The 27,329-nt window shown below is 50.4% G+C and overlaps 1 protein-coding gene across 3 annotated transcripts in view; it reads right to left on the bottom strand.

The window, feature by feature from the left end:
* Nucleotides 1-26,408, bottom strand: part of HK1 (hexokinase 1) — an 83,072-nt gene extending 56,664 nt beyond the window's left edge. The window contains exons 1-2 of one of the 3 annotated variants that reach the window (XM_023547024.2): nt 26,249-26,408; nt 2,640-2,802 (exon numbers count right to left, since the gene is read on the bottom strand). In XM_023547024.2, the coding sequence (XP_023402792.1) occupies nt 2,640-2,802; nt 26,249-26,308 (223 nt within the window). In that variant the 5' untranslated portion in view covers nt 26,309-26,408. Of the gene's footprint in view, nt 1-2,639; nt 2,803-22,938; nt 23,017-26,248 lie in introns of those variants that run through there. The other 2 variants (XM_003409039.4, XM_064269652.1) reach the window with 2 other exon arrangements.
* Between the last annotated feature and the right edge of the window lie 921 nt (nt 26,409-27,329).

Here is a 27,329-nt window from a genome sequence, read left to right as displayed (position 1 = left end):
ATGTGGGGCAGGGCGAGCTGATGTGGAGGCACTTCCCACAGGCCTAGGATGGCGCAGGTATGGAGGCCTTGGCATCACTAGCGATCTCTCTCAGGGGCTGTAGGAACTGTTCCAAGGGTAGCAGGGGCCCAAGTCACATGAACTAAGCCCACCTATAAATATCAGAAACCGCCATGGGAGAAGGGCTGCAAGGTGGAAGAAGCAGTCAGAGGGTAGAGGCCTGCGGGAGTAGGGCAGGGGAAGGGTGTTGAGTGCAGGCAGGCAGATCCAGGCCCTCTGGGCACAGGCAGTGGGCCTGTGAGGTTCAGGTTTTTGGTTTTCCCTCCTTCTCTGTGCTCCTGAGAGGCCCTAAGCACTTGACCCCATCAGCACTGGAGGGGAGAGGCTCCAAAGGAAGCAAGGAGCCCAGATTTCAATTCTGCAAACCCTAGGACAGGATCTCCTAACAGGGGTGTACTACCATACATGTCATCTAACGTAAGACACCACTGCCGAGACACATCATTAGTTTATGTAACACTAAGAAAGAAAAAAGATGCTGCCAATGAGAATTTTAAGATGGAATTGTTGTACCGTGCATCACTGATTTCAGAGATACTCAAATGAAAAAAGAATGAGTGTCTGAAAGTAGATGCAATGTGGTAACAGACATTTGGGAAAAAGATCAAACAGGTCTGGGAAAAAGGCGTCAAGCCGAGTTAAACAGGTTTTTTTCCTGCAGGCCTTCTCAGGGCCTTTACTATGTTTGTGCCTGTTACGAAGCTCTAAGAGGGGGCTGGAGAATGTTGTATTTCCCCAGTGAATATGAGTTCTGGGCCTTGTTTTAAGAAGTAGTCAATGCGGGGCGGAGAGGGGAGGCGGGGGCAGGGAGGCAAGTAGCTAGATTACACTTTGAGACCCTCAGCCCTGGAAACGGTTTGTGGAGAGTGAGGGAGAGCATCCCCTGCTGACACACGGTCCAGGAAGGGGGCTGGCTCAAGCAGGGTTCAGGAGGAAAGGGAAGGCGTCTCCTCCTCAGACATGTCTGCCCTGAGCCAGCCACACAGGATTCGGGGCCCCCACAGGGCCCGGCTATCATCTGTATTCTCCCAAACAACGGTGTAGCAGGTGCCCTCCTGGGAGCTGCCCACATCCAGCTTCTTTCCTCTCTCAGCTAGAAGCAGGACACAAACACACCCCTCCTGTGGAACTCCGGCAATCCTGGAAAGGCTCAAGAGCTTCTAGATGCGGGCTCCATCCAGGGCAGGAGAAAAAGAAAGGCGTGAACCAAAAAGGCCTCTCGGGCCCAGCTGGAGACATCAGAACTGCAGTCAGTGGACCCCACAGTCCGGTCACTCTGCTGGCCGGAGTCTCTTCGACAGTTATTAAAAAGCTAAACTGCCTGATAACCAAGACCTCAAGGAAGACAAAAGAAGGAAGATTTATAAGTAGGCAAAAAAACTTCCGAGATATAAATGCCAAGGTGTGTGCAGGAAGCGAGCCCCAGGGCACCCCCACCACTGGGGTCTAATGAGGGCCAGGGCTCTGGCAGGCTTCTAACAGCCAAGCTACAAGCAGAGCAGAGCCTTCCCACTGCAGCCAGTCGGCTCCAGCACACAGTGTACCTGGCCAGCCTTGGTGACCATCAGCTGCAACAGCTGCAGTTCTCCTGAGGTCTGTTTTGTGTGCTGCATCCAAGATGCCCCTCATCATTGCTTTGAACAAGAGCTACCAGAGTAGGGAGGAAACAGTGGGAGCGGGTGAGGGCCATACTCACGGGGTGTGTGCTCACAACCCCAAGAGAAACTTTTCTTCCTCTTGATCTCTCTCCTCATATCTTACGCAACCTAGACCACAGAGCGCAACTCTTGAGCGGGATTCCTGAGTGTGACAAACCAGGCAGGCACGGCACAGATGCCTGCAAACTAGTAACTGCAGGGCAGGAGGCAGAACAGCCTCCACAGGCAGGCCAGGCTGTGCCCTCCTGGCCTCCACTCCAGCAAAGTGCAGGGGCTGATGCCACCCCTGGGGAGCAGGACTGACAGTCCTCGGCAAGCAACCGACTCTCCGCTGTGGGGCAGGAGCTACAGGGATGCAACTCAGAGATTAACTGTTTTTTCAAATCCACTTCTCCTCTCCATTTTTCTGCTTTGGGGGCTACCTTGATTCAGCATGTATGTAATTTGTTCAAATGGGGACTTACATCTTACCTCTGAATCTGAGACCCACCTGGGCACTAGGATTGCTACTTATCTATGGTACTGTAGGGAGGCTTAGGTGCCCTGAGAGAAGATTTTCCTAAAATGAGTCCTTCGATTGTTCTAGAGCCCTTCATGTTCTGGAGACATCAGAACAACCCAAACAGTATCTATAAGGCCCGTAAACACTAAGCTTTCTGAAGTATCAAAAGCCACTGGACAGGCTGATGAAGGCAGGTCCACCCATGGTTTCCCCAGGCCTGGCATATGGTAGGTACTCAAAAGACATCAGATGAATGGATGGATGGGAGAACAGATGGATGGAATGGTGAATAAATGAATGAATGAGTGGATGAGAAAATGAATTAATGAATAAACTAACAAACAAATGAGTAAAAGTTAGAAGGATGGTTTCACAGAACACTTGGCCCTTGGAGCCCAATCTTTGGGAGGGAGACTCACCTGAACCATCAGGAATGGACCTTACAAATGTTGGCAACATCTTGATTGTGGCTGTTGGATTAGAATCCCGGGAGAGGCCACTCTTCATCTCACTCCTGAAGCGAGCCATGATATCCAACAGAGTTTCATCGGATAACCGCATGGTATAGAGATACTTGTCAATCTGGGGGCAGAATGAGAAGGAAGGAGAGTGAGGCTGATGGAGGTCATTTCAGTTCAAGTCTGGCTGGGGCAGGACTGGGTAATGCCTCTGTCCTGGCAGAGACAATGCAGTTCCTGCTGGCACTGAGACACTCATGCTGGCACATCAAACAATGGGAGTATATCAAAAGAACTGAAACATCATGCTGAGTGAAAGAAGTCAGTCACAGAAGGACAAACACTGTATGAATCCACTTACATGAAGTATCTAGAATCAATAAGTATATACAGACCGAGGTTAATTAGTGGTTACTAGGGGCTTTTTTTTTTTTTTTAGGGGCAGGCAGGTAGGAGGGGAAAGGGAGACTCATTGCTTAGGGGACTCTGAGCTTCTGTTACAGGTGATAAAAAAGCAAAACAACATGGGTCACTCAACTGCCATTAACTATGTGACCCAGCACAGGCTTGCAAATGTTAAGCCCTAGTTTCTCACCTACGAAATGAAGAGCTGGAACCAGATGGTCCCCAAGATTCCTTCCAATCCTGGAATGGTACATGGACACTGCCCTTCAAGTCTGTGATGGGTTTCCTCAAGTACCAGAAGCACCTCCAACCTCAGCATGACTTCTTCCCCACCATGAGAGGCAGTCCATCCTCAGATGGACGGCTGCGTGGCAGAGCTTGAGAAAAGGGCTCTGGTGCCAGCCACCTGGGTTCAAATCCCAGCCCCACATTTGATAGTTACGTGAGTTTCAGTTTCCTCAACCAAAAAACTGAAATGATAAATAACTTATGGGATGCTGTGAAGGTCAAATGAGATCAAGAAGCAAAAAATACTGGCCATTATTATTCATGTGAGACAGTGGAGCCAGTGGATTCTCCCTTCCAGCCCATCTTCCACACCATCACCACCTCAGTCTTCTGAAAGTAAACCCTAATCCATGCACTCGCCTGCTTAATGTCACAATGTCTCTCATCTCTGAGGCATCTAAACTCCTGCAGGTTTGGCTCCACACTCTCTGAACTCCAGTTAAACCACCTCTGCCATTCCTGGTAGGTGCTCTGGGCTTTCCTGCTCCTGTTGTCACCTCTACCTGAAATGCCCTTCTCTAGCCAGCCATCTAAATCTCACCTACAAATACCGCCTCCTCCGAAAGACATCCGAGTCCCTCAGGCTGCAGCTGTCACTCAGCACCGCACCCCTCGGCACAGTCTCGCCTGGATCATGGCTCCCGCACCTGTCACCTCACTGTGTCAGTGCTTCCTTCACCTTGGCCTCCCCAGCACCTCACGGGAGCCGTGCACACAGAGCTCCCAGCAATGCAGAGGCAGATTTATGACCTGACAAGCCTGCAAGGACTTTGATGCAGGTTTGCTCAGGTTACTGGCATCTCGTGCTCACTTTTCAGGGTGGCTGGAAACGTCCTGACTCAAGGACAGAGTGTCCCCAGTCCTAGATCACTTCTGCATATTTTGGTCCTCAGTAGCCTTCTCGCTCTGGTCTCCATGTCTCATGCTCCCCCAGCCCTGCCTGCTCCCAGCCTCACAATCAGGACACTGACAAGGGTCCCCAATGTCCTCTGTGACCAAAGACAATCCCTGCCCCCACCACCAATCTCTTCTACCGCAACTACCTTTTCCTTCTCCCTTTGTGACAAAACAAAACAAAGATGGGCAATCATAAACCACCTAGAGCTGCAAAAGAAACTGCCAGAATCACAGCCCTGAGAGTAGAAGTGTCATGGATTGAATTGTGTCCCCCAAAAATATGTGTCAACTTGGTTAGGCCATGATTCCCAGTATTGTGTGGTTGTCCTCCATTTTGTGATTGTAATTTTATCTTAAAGAGGATTAGGGTGGGATCGCACCATCCTTACTAAGGCCACATCCCTGATTCAATGTAAAGGGAGTTTCCATGGGGTGTGACCTGCACCACCTTTTATCTTTCAAGAGATAAAAGGAAAGGGAAGCAAGCAGAGAGTTGAGGACTACATACCACGGAAGCAAGCAGAGAGTTGAGGACTACGTACCACCAAGAAAGAAGCAGTGGGAGCAGAGCCTGTCCTCTGGACCCTAGTCCAGGAGAAGACTGACGAGAAGGACCTTCCTCCAGAGCCGACAGAGAAAGAAAGCCTCCGCCTGGAGCTGACACTCTAAATTTGGACTTCTAGTCTACTGGACTATGAGAAAATAAATTTCTCTTTGTTAAAGCCATCCACTTGTGGTATATCTGTTACAGCAGCACCACAAGACTAAAAGGCCTACACCCAAGGCTGGCACCATGGGGCACCTGGTTAGCAGTCCTTGCCAATGTGGTGCCAGCAATCTGGTGGGGAAGCGGTGGTCTCGATACCAGAGTACAGGACTGCTCTCTTCCTTTGGAGACACTTCCGACAAAGTAAAAAAAAAAAAAAAAATGAATAGTCCACTATAAATGATCTACACAGAATCAATTTTAAAGTAGTTTTTAAAAAAAGTAGTGCCTGAGTGGCCATGGGACCAACTGGGGCCAACCGAGCAAAGTCAGAGAAGACTTCCTGGAGGGGTGATGTCAGAAAGTGCTTCCAGTCACAAGTAAGAGCAGGTGTGAGGCCAAAGATGAGGAAGGGTGGCTTGTCCAACGAACAGAAAAAAATTCAATCCGGATCAAGCACTGTAAGAAGTAACTGGAAAGACTGTTAAGAGGTAGACTGTGCAGGGCCTATCAGCCATGTAAATGAACTTAAACTTGATCCCAAGGCCAAAAGCGAGGCTCGGAAGGGCTTTGATAAGAATACAGCAATGAGATTTGTGTTTTAGAAATATCAAGCTGTCTGTGGGTGGAGAATGGACAGGCAGGAGCAAGATCATGTAAAAATAGTAACATTACTATTCTAGCATTGTGGACAGGTTTTTACTATCGCACTCATTGCTTTACATCATGATTGTCCGTTTACTGACATATCCATCTTCTCCGCTACTGTGAATTCCCCAGCAAAGGAAATGTGTTTACTGTACCTTGGGAACTCACCCAGTGTTGTCTAACACGGAGGAGGAATTCAAATAATGTCAGCTGGATGCTAGAATAATATCTTCTAATTATATCAGGGTTTACCATATACCAAGTGCTTTCAAATAAAGCAAGTTATTTAACCTTCAAAATGACCCTGTCGGGGAGACGTTCTTAATCCCCATTTTACAGATGCAGAAACTGAGGCTCTAAAAAGCTAAATGACTTGTTCAAAGCACACAGCCAGGGAAGCCAGTGCTTCTATCAGGAGGCTACTCCCTACAATTATCCCTATCCCTAGAGGAAAGCTGGTCCCCTCACTCTGTACAGAGCAGGCCCAAGTGAAGCCATTGTGGTTTTCTAGCTGGACAAGAAACTTCTAGAAAAGATGGGGTTCTTGGTAGCTCTTAGGCCATCCTGCCTCCTAATGCGAGGTGCAGCTTAGCACACACTGATCTAAGAATCCTGGTTTTTTTAGGACAGCCGAGCCAAGCCTAAACAGGGCTTAGAAGCTCAAACAAGAAAATAGGTTGAGGGCAGAGAGGACGACCTGGCTTCCAAGCTTCTCTATAAGAGGGGCTTCCCCTGTCTTGTCCAGGTTCAGGAATCATCGTGTGGTGTCACCCTTCCCGGAAGAGATGTGGAAACTGGGGCCAAAAGGGAGTATTGTTTAGGTTCGTGAATCATCACATGGCACAACCCATCTTGGAAGAGGTCACGAAACTAGGGACAAAAAGGGGGTATGACTTGGGCAGAGCTGGAACTGAAACAGGGCTTCTTGGATTTCATGTGAATTGAGGAAGACTGAAGGGAAGCCCTTCCCACTGGTCCTTGAGCGGTGAGGAGAGAGGGGCCTTTGAGCAGCGTAGATCCTGGGGCTGGGGCTAGTGAGGAGAGAAAGCACCCCCTCTAGTATTCCCACGCCACCCAGCCAGGCAGGTATCTGGTGTGAAACTCAGCAAATATGCACTGCACGGAGTGTAAGAGGTCTGGAAGCATCAGAGCCAAGCACACATCCAAGAGAGGTTTGCAGAAGATCCTCAGAGTGCCCAGTGCTGTGCTGACCATAAGACCTCCTTCCCTTGTTCAGGTCAACTTCCCTGGCACCTGGCCAGGCTGCCTCTGCCATCGCCCTGCCCCTGCCAGCCTGGGAAAGAGGCCGAGAATGAGCGGCGGAGGGTGGAAGGAGGAAGGCAGGGCAGAGGGAAAATCACCACTGCCCATCTGCGCCAAGGCTGCACTCTCCAAGAAAAGTGGGGAGAGAGCAGCTCTTCCTTACAGAAGAGAGGGCCAGAAGCCCAGGAGAGGAGAGACTGTGGGAGGGATGCAGCCAGGAGAAGGCTGACTTCTGGGCCTTGGGGATCTGGCCCACGTCTGTGGCCCTTCAAGTTTCTGTCTCCACAGCATCTCCAGATCTTTTCCTCCCTCCCTCCCTCTCCTGCCCCCCACTTCCCCTCACATTTCCACGATTCTTCCTATTCTCTTAGGATATGCTTTACTGCTCTGGTCAATCGTCATCAGAGCCCAAAGAATCCCTCCTTTCTTTCCTAATCCCCAAAAACCAGCTGCCTCCAACTCATGCCGACCTCATGTGTGTCAGAGTAGAACTGTGCTCCTTAGGGTTTTCAAGGGCTTATTTTTCACAAGTAGATTGCCAGGCCTTTCTTCCAAGGTGCCTCTGGTGAATACGAACCTCCAACCTTTCAGTCAGCCCATATATCTTGGTGACGGAGGGGGCAGCACATACTAGTTCCTCTGATGGCCATCTAGCTACAAGCCTCAAGCATTTGGGAGGTCATAGGACATAAGTGTTCACAAGCCCACAAGTGCTCACATTCACACATGGTGACCAAAATGAGTGTGTGGGATTTTGGTCAGGCTGGGAAGGAAATGGGGTACAGAGGCCCCAGACACCACACGTGAAGCTAGGCCCCGCACACTCTTGTCCGAGACTGATAAAGAGCCTTCCAGTCACCAGGGTCTCTCTCCCATCCCCTGAAGAAGAGCCCTTCTCATGAGGATAGGAGCTGAGTCAGCTGCACAGGGCAGGGCACTTGCCCAAATACCACCCAAATATTTGTCTGGATTACGCTTCACGTGGGCCAAGAGTGTCTTGAAGCTCTCAGCAGCTCCAGAAGTTGGAACATGGCAGAGGGAGGAGACATCAGCAGAGAGGACTCAGCCTCGCCAAGCCCCCTGGCCTGAGTCTTCCAGCTCATGAAAAAACCAAATGCCCAGCACTCAGCTAAATGCACAAATGTTTCTGTGTCCCAACCACAGCCCCACCTCCTGCTCCCAACAGAGCATGGTCAAACAGACCCAGGAGCAAAAAGGGAGATGGCCAAAAGCCTAATTCAAGACTGGACATGCCCAAGTGGACAGGCTGGATGCAGCAGGAAGGGATGGTAACCACTGGTGACCTGGCATTTTCACCCCCTGTGGAGGAGGCACGGCCATGGAAAGTGTTCACCCCAACTCTCATCCACTCTCCCACAAGGATCAAGAATGAAGCGGAGGCAACAGGTATTACCGAAGCTGCTGGTGCAGGCCTTGAAAATGAACTTCCCAAGTGGGGTTTCTTATTTGCAAAGGAAACAGGGAGCTGGTGGTGAAAGGCAAAGACGCAGGCTTGGTTAATGGCAGGGCAGAGATTTCGACACCGGGCTGACTTCCCTTTCTTAACCACACTGGCTCAGGAGAGAACACATTCAGGGTGATTATTATTATTAACACTAGCTCACATGTACAGAGGGCTGTGCCTTTTATACAAAGGGCTTTCACATACATTATCCCATTTGAACATCACAAAAAGAGATGAAATGAGCTCACAGGTGCAAAGTGCTGGGCATGAGGTAGGCGCTTAGTATGTGAGCTCTCTTTCTGGCTGCACACTAACTCAGCGAGGTAGGCAGGAAAGACATAATTACCTCCAATTTATAGGAGAGGAAGTTGAAACCCAGTGACTCGCGCAAAGTCACATGGTTTCTAAGTGGCGGCTGGGTCTAGACTCTCTCACTCGGGTCTTCTCCTCAGGCATTTCCACTCTCCTCTGCATTTCTATTCTTTCTCCAAAGACTGTGGAGGACAGCGGGGTTCAAATCCAGTACCTGCCATTTACTAGCTGTGTGACTTTGGACAAGGTGCTTAACTTCTAGAGTCTTGGTTTCTTCGTTTTTAAGATGAGGATAGTAACACCTACACCCCAGAGGGTAATGTGAGAGTTTTAATAAAGTGTTGAGAAAAAAGCACCAAGTATCATATCTCTCCCTCCCACACCTAAGTGTCCTAACCATGTGTCCCAAACGCCTTTTGCCTAAATACTTAAAAAATTACACTGACTGCCAAACGTTACTGATCCACTTTGTAGAAGACACAACAAAAGCTAGGTGAAAATTTGCCTGAAACCATGGCCCATGAGAGATTTGGGCAAAATTCCTGAGAAACATTTGTACTGTATAATTAGTTTTTTCCTAAACTGTAATAGTATTTTACACATATCGTAAAAAATATATTCAACCAACACAAACATGCACAAAGTAAAAAGTATGAGTTCTTCCCCCTAGTCTCCCCAGAGCTATCCCTGTTAATAGAGCTGTATATTCTAGGGCTTCTTCATAGCTAAACAAACACCCACACACACAGGGACTGGTTTGCTTATTTCATTTTACAGAGATGGAATCATATCACAGACACTCTCTCCTTTGAAACTTTAACTCCCCCTTCCTGTTTTCGCTGGGAACTACCTCTCAGACTCTAACTAGCAGAGTAACACTTAAGAGTTCCTCAGGACACTGCCTGGTTCAGGCACGGATGGGCAACGCAGATGCCCAGGCTTGACTTCTGGCTTTGTCATCCTGCCAGCATCTCAGTCTCCCCACCCCTAGTGTGCTGTCTCCACGAAACTTTCATCTACAAAGGCCTCTAGACTTTCCAGAGCACTTTTACATGTCAGTCTTCTCAGTCCCACCCAGATAAGCGGGGCAGGAACCATCACTTCCAATTCCCAGAGGATGCATCTGAGCCCGGAGAGCTTACATGACTGGCCAAGGAGAAACCCTCCTCAACAAGAGGACCAGGTGGACACTAAGTTCCTTCCTCTGCACCCTTCTTGCTCAGCCTGGGAAGACTCAGGCCAGAGCTTCATGGTACAGAGAGAGGCAGGAACACGAACGGCATTGGTGCCACAGCTCCATCCACTCCGGAAGCAGCGTAGCTTCCGGGCAGACAGCATTTGTGCCGGTGGACTTGTAAGAGGCCTCGGTCACCCTCCAGCTAGGATCACACAAGCTATGAGCTGTCTGCTCTGCTCGCTGACACAATCCTGGGCAGGAAGTTCAAAGCAGAGCAAGCCAAGGCCCTGGGCCAACCAAGTGTTCCTTTTTGGTTTGTGCCACCCCAGTCCCTCCTCCTGGCCAAGCAAGGCCCCAGCCTTCTTCCTGTCTGCACGTGGCTCTGCAGGCGGCCCAGCCCCACCTCACTGCTGCGGGTGGTGCCCAGGGAACCTACATTCTGTCCTACTCTTGGCTGCCAGTCTCTGAACAGGGAGGGAACTGGCCACGAGGGGAGACACCTTTGACCCATGGGGTTCTATATGAGAGCCATCAACTCCAAACAGTGTTGTTTCACCTCCAAAGCTCCTTAGAGATCCACAGTCCACTCTGCTTTCCCATCCCTTCTTTTACCCAAAGACCATCTCTAGGCTCACCTCCTCCTCCGGAGCATACGCCATGATCTGCCCCACCCACACTGTCCACTCAACTTCTCTGCATCCCCTCAGCCGCAGGCACCCACTAAGCTCGTTCCTACGAGCTTTCCCTGGTGGTGCACCGCCATGTGTAAGTCTCTCCCGGGCTCTGCAGCAACAGGCACATGGTCTGCATCTCCAGCTAGACTGTGAGAGACACGGGTGTGGGGGCCATGGCTTCTAGGCCCTTTCTGTCCCCCCCGCCAGGGGTCTCAGGACAGTGCCACTGGGAAGCTTCTTGGCTGGGCTGTGTGACTCCTGACCTGGGCGGAAAGCCTTCGGTGACGCCTAACTCAGGAAGGTCTCCAGAAGGGTTTGCTGGCTTAGATAAGGCCCAGAGACTCCTGTTCTCCAAACGGTCCAGCCCTTCTCCCCCCCGCACCTGCCTCCTCACTTCGGTCTCATGGCAGCCTGGGCCAGGACGAAGGCCTCTCTCTGAGGTGTGGTAAGTTCCAGGCGTTTTCTAACTCCCTCCTTCCCCTCACAGCACTTCCAATTCACAGCTAAGCCCCAGAGGAACATGAGGCACCCTAAAGACAATCAGGATTCTTACTCTCCCAGCCAAGCCTCCCCGAGACTGCTGAATTACCTTAAAGTCACCAAAGGAAAACGTGTTTTGTAAAGTAAGTGCCACGTTAGAGGCTCCAGAGGGAAAGACCTGTGTGTAAATAGGCCTAAAGCAAAATGACCCCTTAGGCACTTTAAAATGTTACACTGTGGAGTTTTCCTTTTCCCGGTGTCCTTTTTAAGGCTCTTAAATATTTTTCTGCGCCTTATCTATAATTTTATTTATGCATGAAGAAAACCAAAGACACAAGGAAAATACTAGCCTCAAGGACTAAAGGACCACATGAACCAGAGACTCCAATAGTTCAGACCAGAAGAACTGGATGGTGCCCAGCTGCCGCCAATGACCACCCTGAAAGGGATCACAACAGAGAGTCCTGGACAAAGCAGGAGAAAAATGCAGGACAGAACTCAGTTTTGCATAAAAAGACCAGACTTACTGGTCTGACAGAGGCTGGAGGAACCCCAGAAACCACAGTCCCCAGACGCTGTGCTAACCCAGAACTGAAGCCATTCCCGAAATCCACTTTTCAGACAAAGATTTGACAGGCCTATAAAACAAAGGGGAACCCTGGTGGCATAGTGGTTAAGAGCTATGGCTGCTAACCAAAAGGTCAACAGTTCAAATCCACCAGTTGCTCCTTGGAAACCCTATGGAGCAGTTCTACTCTGTCCTATAGGGTCGCTGTGAGTTGGAATCAACTCGACAGCAATGGGTTTGGTTTTTCTTTTTTTTTTAGTAAAACAAAAAATAGCACACATGAGGAATGTGCTTCTTTGTTCAATCAACTATACAAGACCAAATGAGCAGCTCCTGTCCAAAAGCAGGACGAGAAGGCAGGAAGGGAAAGGAACTAGACAAATGGACACAGGGAACCTGGGGTGAAAAGGGGGAGCATGCTGTCACACTGTGGGAATTGCAATCAATGTCACAAAACAATATGTGCATAAGTTTTTCAATGAGAAATAAAAAAAATTTTTTTTAATTTATGCTTCTGAACAGTTGGTTCAGTTTCAATGAACATGAACTAAGCACCTAGTAAGCACCACGTACTGTTCATATGACAATTTTGTTTACTCACAACAAGCCATGAAGAAATTGGGAACCCCACTACTGATGAGGAATTTGAGGTTTGGGGAACGGAAGTGTAATAGGAACTGGGGGTGGGGCCCACGCTGGGCACCTCACCCTGCCACGAGCCAAACTTGCACAATGTGCAAGACAGGCGATACCTACCGCGTCTGACACAAAAGGAGCCTGAGGCTTCTGGTTAAGCAATCTGCCCCATGTACCCAGCAACTGGTACAACACCATCCTGTTGTTAGCAGCTGGTCAAGTCGGCCCCTACTCACGGCCAGCCCATGAAAACGGATGAAATGCTGCCCAATCCTGCGCCGCCCCCGTGATAGGTTGCAGCTCGAACCACTGTGATCCACTGGGTTTTCACTGGCTGATTTTTGGACGTAGATCACCAGGCCTTTCTTCCTAATCTTAGTCTGGAGGCTCCAGTGAAACCTGCTCAGCATCATAGCAACACGAAGGCCTCCACCGACAGATGAGCGGTGGCTGTGCAAGAGGTGCCCTGGCCCAGAATCGAACCCAGGTCTCCTGTGTGGAAGGTGAGAATTCTACCACTGAATCGCCAACACCCCCATACCACCACTGGCTCAGCATCTGCAAACTCAGCAACCCTGCTCTTATTCCCCAGATGCCTCTTGCTATGAGGACCAGTGTTAGGCCATAACCCAAGGTCCTCCTGATGGCCTTGGCACACATTAATAGGCGCTTCCTGGCTGGTGAGAGCAGCCAAGTTCTTGCCCATGATGAGAACAAAGCTGTCACAATGAACTAGCTAAAAATAAAGGCAGTCCCTTCAAGGGAAAAGTACAGCCCTGGAATGTGGCATGGCAAGATCAACAGGCTTAATTCTCAGCCTCCCGGTCAATGGCTTGGGAAGGGGCCAACCTCTGGGCTCCTAACTCCCAATGTTCCAGGCACTTCCAGACGTGAGGGACAGGAAGACCTGAAGTACAAGTAGTTTTACTTTCACTATGAAACCCTAATCCAAATACTGCTCACTCTCCAAACGCTGGGGCTAGAGGTCAAAAGACCCGGGGCCTCTTCCAGCTACGATTCCCCCTGTGACTCGACTTCCCCGTGACTCAGTTTTTCCATCAGTCACACAGCAATCATGAAAGCCTGCCCTTTCGCCCTCACATATGGCGTACACAAGGAATGCCATGGCACTTGTGCTTTCTCAGGACACAGGTTTTTCAGAAATCCATGGGGTCATTTTCATCTATTTGGCCAATGAGAAAATGGACATGCAGGTGGTCTGTGGACTCTCACCCTCTCACATACAATTAGGGGCAAAGGCAGAATGGTACCCAGGATCCCTGCCCCAGCTCAGGGCACTGGCCACCTACCCTCTGTTATCTAGAAAGCTGCAATCCCCCATCTGGCTACTCAAGATGCCAGAAGAATGAACCAATCAGCCTGAGAAGAAATACAACCACAATGCTCCTTAGAAGTGAGAACAGAGACTCTGGCTTGCTTATTTTGGACACTTCATCAGGAAAGACCAACTGCTAGGAAAGGACACCATGTCTGGCAAGCAGAGGGTCGGCATAAATGAAGGAAACCCTTAATGAGATGGATTGACACAAGAGCCACAACAACGGACTCAAACATACAAACCATCATGAAGGTGACCCAGGACCAGGCAACATTTCATTCTGTTACACGGAAGTCGCCAGGAGTCAGGGCCAGCCCGACAGCAACAATAGCAACAGGTATATTCAGGGTGAGTAGCAATGATAACACCTGGCATTTGTACAGCTCTGTAGACTTTCAAAGTGTTTCCACTTCCATTCTCTAATTTTATTCTCACCATAAGCAGGTGGATCAGCAATTATTTACGCCATCTGATAGGTACAGAAACTGAGGCCCAGAGAGCTTGATGGGTACTTAACGACATTGTTGAAATTGGAGGAGTCTTTAGATATAACGGATTCCAGCCTCCTAATCTTATGGACTGGGGGGCAGTGGTGGTTCAGTGGTAGGATTCTCACCTTCCATGAAAGAGACCTGGGTCCATTCCCGGCCAGTACACCTCACGCGCAGCCACCCCCCATTTATCAGTGGAGACTTGCATGTTGCTGTGATGTTGAACAGGCTTCAGCAGGGCTTCCAGGCTATGACAGACTATGAAAAAGTCTACTTTTTAAAAGATTTACTTTTAAAAAATCAGTCAGGGAAAACCTTATGGATCACAACCATCCAATCCCATTGTGCGTGGGTTCGCCAAGAGTCAGGGACCAACTCAACGGCAACTAACAATCTTACAGACAAGAAAACTGAGGCCCAAGGGCTCACAGGAACCATTGTTTGAATGCAGAGTGCCTCTGTCCAAACTCCTGAGCCATAAATTCACTGCTTAGCAGAACACTATCCAACAGAGATATAATGCAAGCCACTCATGTATTTTTAAATTTCTAGTAGCCACATTTAAAAGACTCAATGAAACAGGTAAAATTAACTTTAATACTATATTTTCTTTAACCCAGTATATTCAAAATATGTTTCCAACATGCAATCAGTATTTTTTTATTTTTAATGAGATATTTTATTACTTTTTTTGTCAAAGTCTTCGAATTCTCCATGTATTTTACACTTCACAGCACATATCAAGTTAGATTCACCACATGTCAAGTGCTCAATAGTCACATGCAGCTGGTGGCTACCGAGCTGGCCAGCACAGCTCTAATATTTCAGACACATCCCCACTAAGGGAGCCTTGGGTGGACGGTGTCTACCAGGAGGCTGCTGTATGTAGTGGAATGAGCCCTGCACTGGCGTCTGAAGCCAGTCCTGGTCCTGCAAGCATGGCGACTGCTCACTGGTTTCAGACAGTCCTGTGTCCACATCCTGGCACTACTGTTTTCGGCCATGAGACCAAGGCTATAACAATTTCGCTTACTGAGTCTTGCTTGTCCAATAGGTAAGAAGCAGAAAAAAATACCTCCACCCAGGCTTGCTGGAAGACCAAACTAAACCCGACATGTGAAGGCATTTTGTAAATGGAACACAACTTTGCAAAATGTGAGGTGATATCTGTATTACAATAGTGGCCCGGGTCTCCTACTCCACTCACCCTACCCACCTAGAAAGGGTCCTGGAAGGCACCAGGAGACATCAGAGAAATGAGGTCTGGTTGAATAACTTGGCCAAAGGCAAACCCCATGTATTTATCAATCAGTGAAATCAACAGCTGCTTATAATATGGCCAGGCAGAGGCTGGGAGAGAACACTGAACACACCCTCTAGGAATGGGCATTACAGGGTGGAGAGCAGGGGTCTTCTCTCAAGTTAAGCACTGTCCTCCTCAGGCTCCTCTTTTAAATGCAAACAAGTATAGGAGGTGGGGAAGACAGTGAATAGAGTACAGGGTGAGATTTGAAAAACGAGAGGGAAATCTCTAACATCTCACTACACATAGCTTTATTGGGCCCATTTCCTTCCCAAGTGGAGGGGTTGGTCAGCAATGAGCAGCTAGGGAGATGAGGAAGCTCAAGTCAATGTGCTGGTGTTGGGGAGGAACAAGAGGTGGGAGTCAGGGGACCTGGAGAGTCCTGAGCCCAGCTCTGTCCTCCTCCACCAGCTATTTCACTCCTTGGATATCAGTTTCCCTAAACTGCAAAATGAAGGAGCTAGGAGTGGTATGGAAACCCTGGTTGCATAGTGGTTAAGAGCTACGGCTGCTAGCCAAGAGGCTGGCAGTTCAAATCCACCAGGTGCTCCTCGGAAACCCTATGGGGCAGTTCTACTCTGTCCCATAAGGTCCCTGTGAGTTGGAAGTGATATGGTTTCTAGGTCAAGGGTTTTGATTGTGTTCACGGCCCTATCACTTATGAGCTCTGTGGCTGTTGGCAAGTGACCTCACCACTTGGTGGGAGGAGCCTCAGTTTCCTCATTTCTAAATGGAGATGATATTTCCCTCCCTCAGGGTGGTTAAAAGCAGGGACTCTCCCAGCAATAGCCCTCCTGGGTATACGCCCAAGAGAAATAAAACCTATGTTCACATAAAAGCTTGTCCATGGGTGTTCACAGCCACACTATTCACAATAGCCAAAAAATAGAAATAACCCGAACATCTATCAACAGATGGACAGACAAAATGTGGTACATCCATACAATGGAATATCAGTCTGCCATAAAAAGGAGTGAAGAACTGATACATGCTACAACATGCATAAACCTCAAAAATATTATGCTCAGTTAAAGAAGGCAGTCACAAAAAGCCACATATTGTATGATTCAATTTATATGAAAAGTTCAGAACAAACAAATCCATAAAAAAAAAAAAATCCATAGAGACAGAAAATGGATTAGTGGTTGCCAGGGGCTAGAGGGAGGAAGGAATGGGGAATGACAGCTACTGGATATAGAGTGTCTTTTTGGGGTGATGAAAATGCTCTGGGATCAGATGGTGATGATGGCTGTACAATGTTGGGAATGTACTAGAAACCACTGAACTGTACACTTCAAAAGGATAGATTTTATGGTATGTGAAGTATATCTCAAAAAAAATAAAATACAGCTGGGACTCTGCCATCAAACTGGATGAGTCTGGATGCTGGCTCCATTGCTTACTGCCTCTGTCTCAGGGTCCTCACCCAGAAGTAGAGATCGTAAGAGTACCTACCCCACGGGGGCACTGTGAGGGTTAAAGGAGGTAACATTCATGATGCCTCTGACACAGTACTTGGCAAAAAGATGTGACAGGCATTATATGTTGGCTTCAATTAGTATTACTACCACTAATTATCTAACGAGACCCACGTTAAGAGAAAGACAGGAACCTATTAGGCATACAATAAATACCCCTGCTTCCCTCTCAGGCACCTTCAAGGTCTTATCGGCCTGTGAGGCTGTAAACAGGCACCGAATCAAGATGGCCAGCCAACATACTCTCAGTTTGCAAAGTGCAGGGCTGCAGACTTCACTTTTCTTCCCTGCTGCAGGGATACAGCCACCCTCTCCTTTTACAGAAGAGCTTCTAAGAGAGGCTGCTGGCTGGGGTTTTCTCTGAACAGAGTAGGGCATGTTCAGAAGACTGATAAGCCTGCCCAGGTCAGGTCCACCCAGGAAGAGAGAAAGGGTGAGCTAAAGCACGGGTGTGTGTTTTAATTCCCAGAAAAGTTTAACGGAGTACAAAGGGTCACAGAGAGTCCTCATAAGCCTTTCTCTGCATCTACCACCGCCCCCCCCATCAGAACTGTGCAAATGTTTTAGTGCCAGCAGTCAATGGAGCTGGCACTGCTCACAGGGAGAGCTGTCAACTTAACTCAGCAATACTTCGCAACAAGGGCTCTGTTTGATAAGACGAATGAGGAAATGGGTTAATTTTAAACTGGGCTCGAATGCCTTAATGTCAATGGAAATGACAGAGAAAAGAAGCAGTCTCTTTAAAAATTATCTATCAAAAATTTTTCAACGGTTGGCGTGGGGCAACGGGAACTCACACACATTTCCGATGGGAGTGTAAACTCGCAGTGACCTCCTGAGGACAGTCATTTGGCCAAATCTTGTAAATGGGAAGAAGCACAGGCCCCTCCACCTAGCAATTCCAGCCCCAGGCACAAAACCTAGAGCCTAAAGGAACTCCTGCAAGGGTGCTGAAGATGTGCCCAAGAAGGTTCCCTGGCACGCTGTTTGGCATTTGAAAAATGAGACGCCCAAATATCCATCCAAAGCAAAATGGATAAATTAATTGTGGTTTATCTACACATTGAAAGAGCATATAGCTGTTTAAAGAAATGAACTAGAGTGACAGATAAACACTGGAAAATCTCAGAAACATAATGTTGAACTAAAAAAGGTGAGCCGCAGAGGAATATAGTATGACGCCATTTGAAAAACCTTAAAACCATATAAACCAATACTCTGTCTTGCTTATAGGCACATGCATATGTAATAAAAGTATAAAAACATGCATGGAAATGATAACAACCAAATTCAGAACACAGGTCACCTATTGTGGGAGGGGAAGCAAACGAGATAAAAAACAAGTATACAAGGGGCCCCGACTGTGTCTATAACGCTTTATTTCTCAAGCTGAGTAACGGATACACAGGGGTTTGTTACGTTAACCTCAATATTTTTATGCATCTAAAATATTTCATAATAAAAAAATTAACTCATATTTATTGCTTTGTGGGGGAAGAGAATTAAAATTCAGGTTCCAAGGTAAACCATTAAAATCAACAAAAGCTGATTTTTTTTTTTCTCCTAAAGGAAAGAAACACAGAGCCAGAACAGCCCTCTAGACCCTATTCCTGGTTGTCTTATGACCTTTGGAAAGTCACTGATCTCCTCTAGGTTGGCTTCCAGACCCTGTGAACAGAATCTCTAGTTTCTAAGTATACTATCCCGATTTGTACTGTCTACCAGAAATCAATGTTATTTTTAGTGGCAAAAGCCTATCAATTAAAATTTTTACCTATTTTTCTTTAAGATCAGATACAATGTGAATTAAGTGACTTATCCAGTGTTTAAGTGGCTTCATAGGATCCTGCTGTTACAGGCGGTTAGCTTGTCCTCCTACCCCAACTAATGTAATCGCCATGCCCTCCGTCCCCAGGTCTGGGAGTAGGGACAGAGGGCAGCTTCCAAGCCACTTACCAGGCCAACATCTAGAGCCTAGTCCTCACTCAGCAGTCCCTATTATTTCCTACCCAAGGTCTGACACCCCTCCTTACATGCTCACATAGCATTTTAGGCTTTGCACTTATCACAGAGAGCAAATAATTACTTATGCTCCATGAGAACAGGGGTCAGTCCTGCCTGGTTTAGAGTTGTCAGCCAGTCCTAGCACAGTAGCCTGCACATAATAACTCAGCAGACACTTTTGAAGTGAGTCCCCATGAGCAGATTTGATTCTAAAGGTCCTCAAATTGATAAGCAGGTGCCAGCAGTCTGGTCTGGCCAGGACTGCTTCACGGCTGCAGAGGTGCCTGGCTTTCTCTCCACCCAATCTCCCCAGGACATCCTCAGGCATGCTCAGAGCTGACTCCATTGGCTACTGTCAGCCAGGACTCCCTGCTGTAGACATACTGGGAGACAGCGCCAGTCACGCTCAATCAGTCTTTTGGGGGGAAAGCTGCCCTGCCTTCTCCAGAGAACAGCAGGAGCGTGGGAGGACTGTGCGGCGTGGCCAGATGTGAAAGCCCTTCATACCCACTGCTTTCCCAGTTTACTCCCTCACGACATTCCCGAATTATCAAACCGAATGAAGCGACGCAGCTAGGAGTATCAAAGGTGCAGGAGATGGCATTTATGAAATAAAGATTCACCAAAGAGAAGTGAATCTGGATATTTTCCCAGCACCAGAGTGGAAAGGGGCACGAGACATTTTCTAAATCTCATCTCTCACATCCCTGATCAATAAGGAACGTTTTTTATGTTCACTTTTGCGGCTGGGACATCCAGGCTCAGAGGAAACAGACCTGGGGTGGCCCTTTGAGGCTAAGCATACCGTTGCCTGTCCTCCTGGGCCAGCACTCCAGGACCCCTGGGTCAGCCAGCCACTGCACATATCACACCTGTTAGTTCACCTGCATAGTGGTGATGACTTGGAGTCGTAGGGACCAAATGGGAGAAAACCCACTGGCGTCTGCTCACCATCCGGCGGCCTGGAGAAAAGGAAGTCCAGCCTTTCTTTAGAGGCCAACCTCTGGCCTCCGCGGACCCATCTTTCTTCCCTAAACAAACAGCACGCTATGCAATCCCTCACCCTCCTCCAGGCTCCTGATGGCCTCACCGAGTGGAAGAAGCTGGCCAGAGGAGAGGCATGTTAAAAGTTACTTTGGGGTCAAAGAACCCAGCCTCCAGCTGCAGAATTAGATGTCTGGGATCCTGATAAATGAATCTTTCACGAGCACACATCCACCTTCTTTTCCTCCTAAAAGCACTAGAGGAGTGAAAGGAAATTACGTGTTTTGCGCTTAGTCCAGCCTAATGCACCCTATTAACTGTATTTACTGATACTTTTTTTATGGAGAGGCTGTTTGGAAAGTGGGTCTGCAAGCGGGGAATGAGACACTTGAACAGTTTCAACCCTGGATATGTTTCATGATGCTGAATTACAGATGTGCCTCACAGGCAACAGGGAGAGAAATGACTCCCTTTGTATCCCAGTAATCCTGAAAACCTTCCCCTCTCCCATCTCCCTGCCAGAGGGCACACGCTGGGGTATGGTGGGAAATGCCTTGAAGACCTGCTGTTCCCTTGGGGGTGGGGGGAACCTACCTAAGGCTGGAGGGCTGGCTGAATCATCATGGCCGCCTAAGCGGGCTACCCTCACTGGGTCTCCATGGTGTTGTAGGCAGGTCCCTGCCCCCACAGGATGTACAAGGCTGAGTTCTGCATTCTCACCCAGACTTTATCACAGTGAGTGGTGGGTGGGAGGGGTTGGTCTCTGACAAGTGCTGAGCACCCTGAGAGCAGAAGCAGTCCCCCAGCATCTGCCATGCAGGGGTGGGGACAGCTGTCCAGGTCATCACGAAAAGCACCTGCTATGTGCTCAGGAGGCCGGGGAAGCTTCCCAGAGACCACACCCAGGGACAGCAGTGCTCCACAGCCCATTACACAGGCCGAGGTGACCCCTGGCAGGGATTCTCACCCCCTCCACAGAAAGCAGCATAAGTAGTTCCTGGCGAGGGGCAAGAAAGCCAACTTGTTGTTAAGATTCTCCTTTTCTTAAATAATTTTATCTGGCCCAAGTTTTGGCCTCAGACCCTCCTCCAGCAAGGTTCTGAGGCCCAGAGAGGGAGGGGATGCCAGAATCACAACCTCAGGAGAGGTTGAAGGATCAATTGACTCAGAAGTCACACATGCTCAGATACCTACAGGGGCCTGGCAGACAGAATGTGTGAATCAGGGAGTGGAGGGGTCTGGAGCTACACTAGACACTGCTGTGCCCGATAAACAGATCCCCTGAGTACAAGTCAAGTCTCAACCCCTGGGGGACGAGTGGCATACAGGTGGTGGTGGAAGTTCCCAAGGTCAGCCCCACCCCCTCTCCAGAGGTGGGGACATCCTGAGCTACAGAGAACACAGCCTGCAGGCACAGGGCCCTGAGAAGGGCTGCTCTGGGCAGCCCCTGAAATACTGGGAGGACTCCCTCTCCATTCCCCACCTTAATCCTCCCCCTACCCTCAATGATATTAATCAAAGCACAGCATGACTGAAGAACACATGTAAAATGCAAGTTTGGACACGCATAGCTGCCCGAGCTCAGTGGCCAGGAGGCAGCTCTGGGGTGCTCCACAGGGTGCTCCATGGGGCCAAGTGTGAGTCCCACAGGTTGACAACCCCAGAGTTGCTATGGCCTAAAGCAGTGAGGGTCCTTGGAAAGCAGTGAACCAGAGAAGGCAGATTACACACTGAAATCCTACAGCTGATTCTCAGGCCAGTCTCCTAAGCACTCCACTCAGGCCCCACCCAGCACAGCTCCATGGCAGCCCCCAGGGGCTCTGTCTCTCAGCACTTGCCCTCGGCTGATTTCCAGAAGGAGCCTTGGTCAAGTTCTCCGTGGAAGGCGGTGGAAGGCCCCCGCCCAGGCGCTGCCCGTAAATTGCTGGGTGACCTTGATGAGGTCACTGCCCTGGGACCGCCCATTTCCTATTGTGTCACACCAGAGGGTCGTTTTAGGTGTATGCAAGGGATGACCATCCTGTGGCTTGCAGGGCAAAAAATCAAGTCTTGTTGCTTCTGCCTCCCACCTGTAGGTAGGACTCCTTTGAAAACACCAAAGCCAAGTTGACTTTGTCGGTCCAACGCAGCTTACCCAGCAGTAACGTCACCCATGCGGAGTGTGGGTGGGTCAAATGCCTGTGCCAGACCTGGCGCTGATAAAACGGGTCTTTCCCTACAGCCTAGGCTGTTTTCTTGAAAACACAGTAGCAAAACTGGCAGAAAAGAGAGCTACACCTTTAAGTTCTGCCAGGGGGAAATATTTTATGCTCTATACAGATGTCAAAGGCAGCAACGCCCAATTAAGAACAGGAAGATGCGTTCACATGCAAGCACGCACATGTCACCAACATACATGTCAAGGCCTACATCCCAGTCAAATGACCAGTCTCTAATTTGAGCTCCCAGAGCTCGCTGAAAGTACAGCTTAAAAGAGTGGCCACAGAGGGGAATAAAAAATTCCATTCAGACGGACAGCTCCAGACCTGAGGCCTATGGGCAAAGTTTTCTGTGGCCTCCGTGTCCCTCCCCGTTCCGGGAAGCCAGGTCGGTCACCCAGTCCTCGGATAAATGAGCGGCCGCAACAGCTGGGAGTGCCCAGGTAACAGCTTTTCCCGGGCACCCGGCGCTCTCCGTCGGGAATTCCACATATGGGATGCCTGGCCTCCAGCCGGCACCCCCGCCTGCTGCTCGTTCGTCTCCCCAACATCTCGAGGATGACACCTCCGCCCATGGCGCTCGGACACTTCCAAACAGGCCCTGCGGACAGGCTCGCTGGCCCCCACGCAGCCACCTCCCTGCACTGCCCGGGGGCCCATGTGACATCCACAGTCCGTTTCAAGGGCACTGCAGCAAGCAGCCTAGTCTTGGGCTTCCTCCCTTCACTCCATACATACATACACACACACACACACACACACACGCACACACTACCAAGGCTGGGGAGAATCTAAGGGCAAAACCTTTCCCCATCGCCCTGCAGTTTAACCGCAAGCAGGCCTGGGGGAGGCTGGGAGCCGTAGGATGGAGCCGGCGGCGAGCGGATGCCGGAATGTAACGCCGCGGCCAGAGCGCCCGGGGCGGCAGTGGGGCGGGGGCGCACCTTTTTGACTTGGTCATCCTTCAGCTCGGTGAAGTAGTAGGCCAGGAGCTGCGCGGCGATCATGTTCGCGGTCGGAGCGCGGGGCCGGCGGCGACCGTCCTCCGCAGCCTGGGCGAGCAGTGGTCCTCGGGCGGCTGCTGGGCGGCTCCTCCTCCTCCTCCCGCAGCTCCTCCCCCACGGCCCGGGGCGAGGCGGCCGCTCCGCGCGCTCCCTCCCTCCGCGCTCCCGTCTCCGGGCGGGTGACAGTCGCGAGCCTGCCCACCTCCTCCGCGCCCATTGGCTGCCGTGCGCCACTGCAGCGCCGGGCGGTGCGTCTGGGCCGGGGAGGGGGGTGCGGCGGCTGCTCCCTCCCGCGCCGGAAAGGGGGTGGGCGACGCTGTGAAATCCCCCAAAGTCAGGCATCACCCTGCACGTCCCCCACGTAGGGAACCGGTGCGGGGGAGGGAGGAGAGGCGGGAGACTGTCGCCGGTGCGCCCGGGCAGGCGGAGCGCAGGCCGGGGAAGCGTGGGGGGGACGGCACCGCCTGGCTGGTCAGGGACGAGGGCAGGGCAGCGGGGCCCGGCCCGGGAGGGTCTGCCCGGACCCCGGCGCAGCCGGGAGTGGGCTGTCCTCTTCCTCAGAGATTAGGGTTCCCGCCTGAGAGTTCCGGATGGGGAGACGCCGGAGAAGAGGTGGGCTGCACAAATGGGCGTGGAAAGCGAGAGCAAGGCCTGCGCTGGCGGAAGCGGCCGCCGGGAGACAATGCAGTCCTCGCACCAGGGTCGCCGCGCTTGCGGGTTTTCGTGGGTCCAGGAGCCGAGAGGGGCGCTCGCGGCCGGTGCGTCTCCTCCCACCTCGCCCGGCTGGGCTGCGGCGGCCCTGGCCCACGCAGCCTAATCTCCGACTGGGGGATTTGTACTGCTAAAGCACGTGTGAGGCCCCTAGCTTCTGCAGCTCTCCGGGAGGGTGCACGCTGGGCGAGCGGGTCCTGGTGCGCAGGCCCTGGCCTCCCCTATCCCCGGGGCCTCTCTCGTTCTTGGAGACCTTTGGGATCTGTGGGACAGGAAGTTTGCTGGGTGGGAGGGATTCCTAGAAAACTATTCAGCTTCCAAAGGGGGAATACAGAATCAGAGGTGTGTGTGCAACTACTAGAAGTGATAACAACTGTAGCATTCTCAGGTAAGTGCTACTGTGTGCTGGACACTAGCAGGAGCTTTACTGCCCTACAAGATACCATGTTGTAAAATACAAAGAAGTGGTTACTGTCGTGATTCAACAGGTAAGGAAACTGAGACTCAGTTATACAGCCAGGAACCCATAGATCTACGGTGAGACCTTGGGTTTGTGTATCTTAAAAACTGGTCCTCACCCGTAGGGTTTGCTGTCCCAGTTGTACCCTGCTCCCTATGTATATAGGCCACGTTCCTGAGCCCTCTATGCCCAATGGAGATGGTGGATCGTAGACCTCTGCTAATAGGCTGGGATGGACCCTGGGATGAAGGACTGACTACACCATGTGGTCCCCTGAGATGGACAGAGTACACAACCCCCTGTCTCTACTCCAGCCCTGGGTCCTGGGAACACCTGGCCAGGCCTTCCAAAGGTACAGTGGAATCCAGAGAGAGATGGGTCGCCTTCCATGACAGCCATCCTCAGTAGCCCAGGGGCCTGATGGTTGCCGGCATCAACTGAAAAGGAGCAGCTCAGATGTTTGAGGCCAGAGCTCCAGTCCAGAGCCCAGCCCCCACTCCCTGGCCTTATGGCTGTGGCATCCTGAGTCACCTCTCTGAGCATGTTTCCTCATCTGTAAGATGGAGATACTAATGCCCATCCCCCGTGGTTGTTACAAAGTACTAAAAATAGTTGCATATAAATATATACTTAATAAATGGTGAGTATTGTCATAGGATTGACTGTGAAGCTGATGAGGTTTAAGTTTCAGGACCTCTCACTTGCATTTGCCCCTTTCTAGGTCCTAGCAACTTTATATTTGTAATTTTGAAGTGAGGGCAGTGGTGGTTCAGTGGTAGAATTCTAGTCTTCCATGTGGGAGTCCCTGGTTCAACTCCCAGCCAGTGCACCTCATATGCAGCCACCACCTGCCTGTCGTGGAGACTTGCATGTTACTATGATGCTGAACAGGTTTCAGTGGAGCTTCCAGACTAGGACAGACTAGGAAGAAAGGCCTGGTGATGTTCTGAAAATCAGCCAGTGGAAGCCCTGTGGATCACAGCCATCCAATCTGCAGCTGATCATGGAGATGCACGGGACCAGGCAGCATTTCATTCTCTTGTGCATGGGTGTCAGCATGAGTCAAGGGCCGACTTGACAGCAGCTAATGACAATTTTTAATTCTAGAGAGGCCCCACAAAACCTGGATCTGCCCCTGGATAGTATTATTATAACCCAAGAACAGGGAGGTTTTCTGGTACCCCGTCAAGAACTTCCACTACCTATAAGGCCATAAATAGTAGAATTGGGCAAACGAGAACGAGAGGGTTATTCTCAAGTGCCATTTGAGTCCTGCAAATGTGATTGCCAAACTCAAAAGGCTAGAAGTAGGGATCGAAGACCATGTTTGCTCATTGTTCCGTCTCCTCCACCTAGGATAGGCCTGGCACATGGCAGGTAGAATGACCATGATTGGGGTATGCCCTTAGCCCAGTCCCCAGCCGGCACCATCACCTGTGCCCCCATTACAACTGAGATCTTACTGGAGCCGAAGCCAGGGAGAAGCATGGCTGAGCTACCCTGAGCTGTTCTCTCCAGGCAGGAAGACTGCTGTCTCTCCCCTGGCCTTTGAGACAACAGCTGCTTCTCAAGGTGACTGCTTCCTCCTCACCCCTGAATGCAGTCAGGTCCCAAGGTTTCCTCCCAACTCCCAGCCCTCATTACGCCATGCCAGAAAAATTACAACAGTCTTTTAGCTACCCTCCCTGGGCCCTGGCTTCCTGCCATCCAAGCCATTCTGAGCACCCAGCCACATTAATCCTGCTAAAAAGCGGCCTAATCACATCATGGCCCTGCCCCAACTCGCTCTATGGCCCTGTCCTCCGATGGAGCCAATTTAAACTTCTCTGCCTGGCTTCTGAGCCTCTGTAACCTGACACCACTCTTGCCCACTTATCTCTTTCTCCCACCCCTCTTGGCCACAGGGAGGCCAGTTCCCCACCGTCTTTGGGCCCCCACCGCGTCCTTCCATTTGAGCCTCTGCTCGTATTTCCTTGCTTGCCTTGCTCTCCTCTCGCTTCCACCTGATCAATTACTCCTTCACCAGAGGCCCAGCTCATGCGCCTTCCCCAGAAGCCTTCCCTAACCACGTCTACTCACCCCAGACTCCCAGGTATCTGCACCTCCACAGGACAAACTCAGATTGTGGTCAGAGTCCATGTAGATGTAGACCAATCCTCTTTTTCATAGACGAGGAACCTGAGACCCAGCAGGTAGGCCATGGTTCCCAGGTCAGGTTGAGGTCGAGTCTGGAGCTGGGACTCAAACCCAGTTCTAATGCCCAGCCGCTCTGTCCATTCACCCCACCGCCTCACTGCAGCCGGGGCCTCAGATAAGTAACACTGAGTCATGCCAGCCTGCCTGATACGGCTTACTGTCTTTTGGGGGGGGCTGGCCTTATCTACCCCAATCAGACTGAGCTTCCTGAGGCCAGAGCCCTTGCTGCACTTCTGTGTCCCCTGCCGGGCTCAGAGCTGAGCCTGTGTCCCCTCCGTGTATTGATTATCACCTTATGCCTTTTTTTCGTTTTTCTGCCTTATTTTGCTGTCAGCTCTTAAAAAACAAACCCGTTGCCATCGAGTCCATACCAACTCATGGCAACCCCACGTGTGCCAGAGTAGAACTGTGCTTCGTAGACTTTTCAATGACTGTAATCTAATGGAAGTAGATCACCAGGCGTTTCTTTCGTGGCACCACTAGGTGGATTCAAGCCGCCAACCTTGCAGTCAGTAGCCATGCGCAAACCATATGTGTCACCTGGGACCTCGTGTAGCTCTTAGACCCCAGCCAAGTCCCCCTGCTGATAACTCCCTGGACCAGAAAGAACAGCAAACACCTCCACCATTGGGGCCTCATTTCCACAGGTCTCCTTCCTGCTGCCTCCAGAAGAGGAAGGATTTTTTTCTGAAATCACCTGGATTTCTCTCTGATCATTTACTCTGGTTCCTGTTGTGCAGACTGGGGCACGGGTCACACAGCATCCAGGCTCCCACCCCATGAAACACACCTGCCTATAAGAGAACACACACAAAAAAACCCATTGCCATCGAATGGATTGCGGCTCATAGCAGCCCTATAAGGCAGAGTGGAAGTGTCCTATGCGGTTCCAAGGAGCGCCTGGTGGAATCAAACTGCTGACCTTTTGGTTAGCAGCTGTAACTCTTAACCAGTACACCACACA

Source organism: Loxodonta africana, chromosome 16 (genome assembly GCF_030014295.1).
Source record: "Loxodonta africana isolate mLoxAfr1 chromosome 16, mLoxAfr1.hap2, whole genome shotgun sequence".
NCBI classification, from domain to species: domain Eukaryota; kingdom Metazoa; phylum Chordata; class Mammalia; order Proboscidea; family Elephantidae; genus Loxodonta; species Loxodonta africana.
Note: the sequence above shows the minus strand (reverse complement) of the source record. Positions and strands in the feature narration are given on the sequence as shown.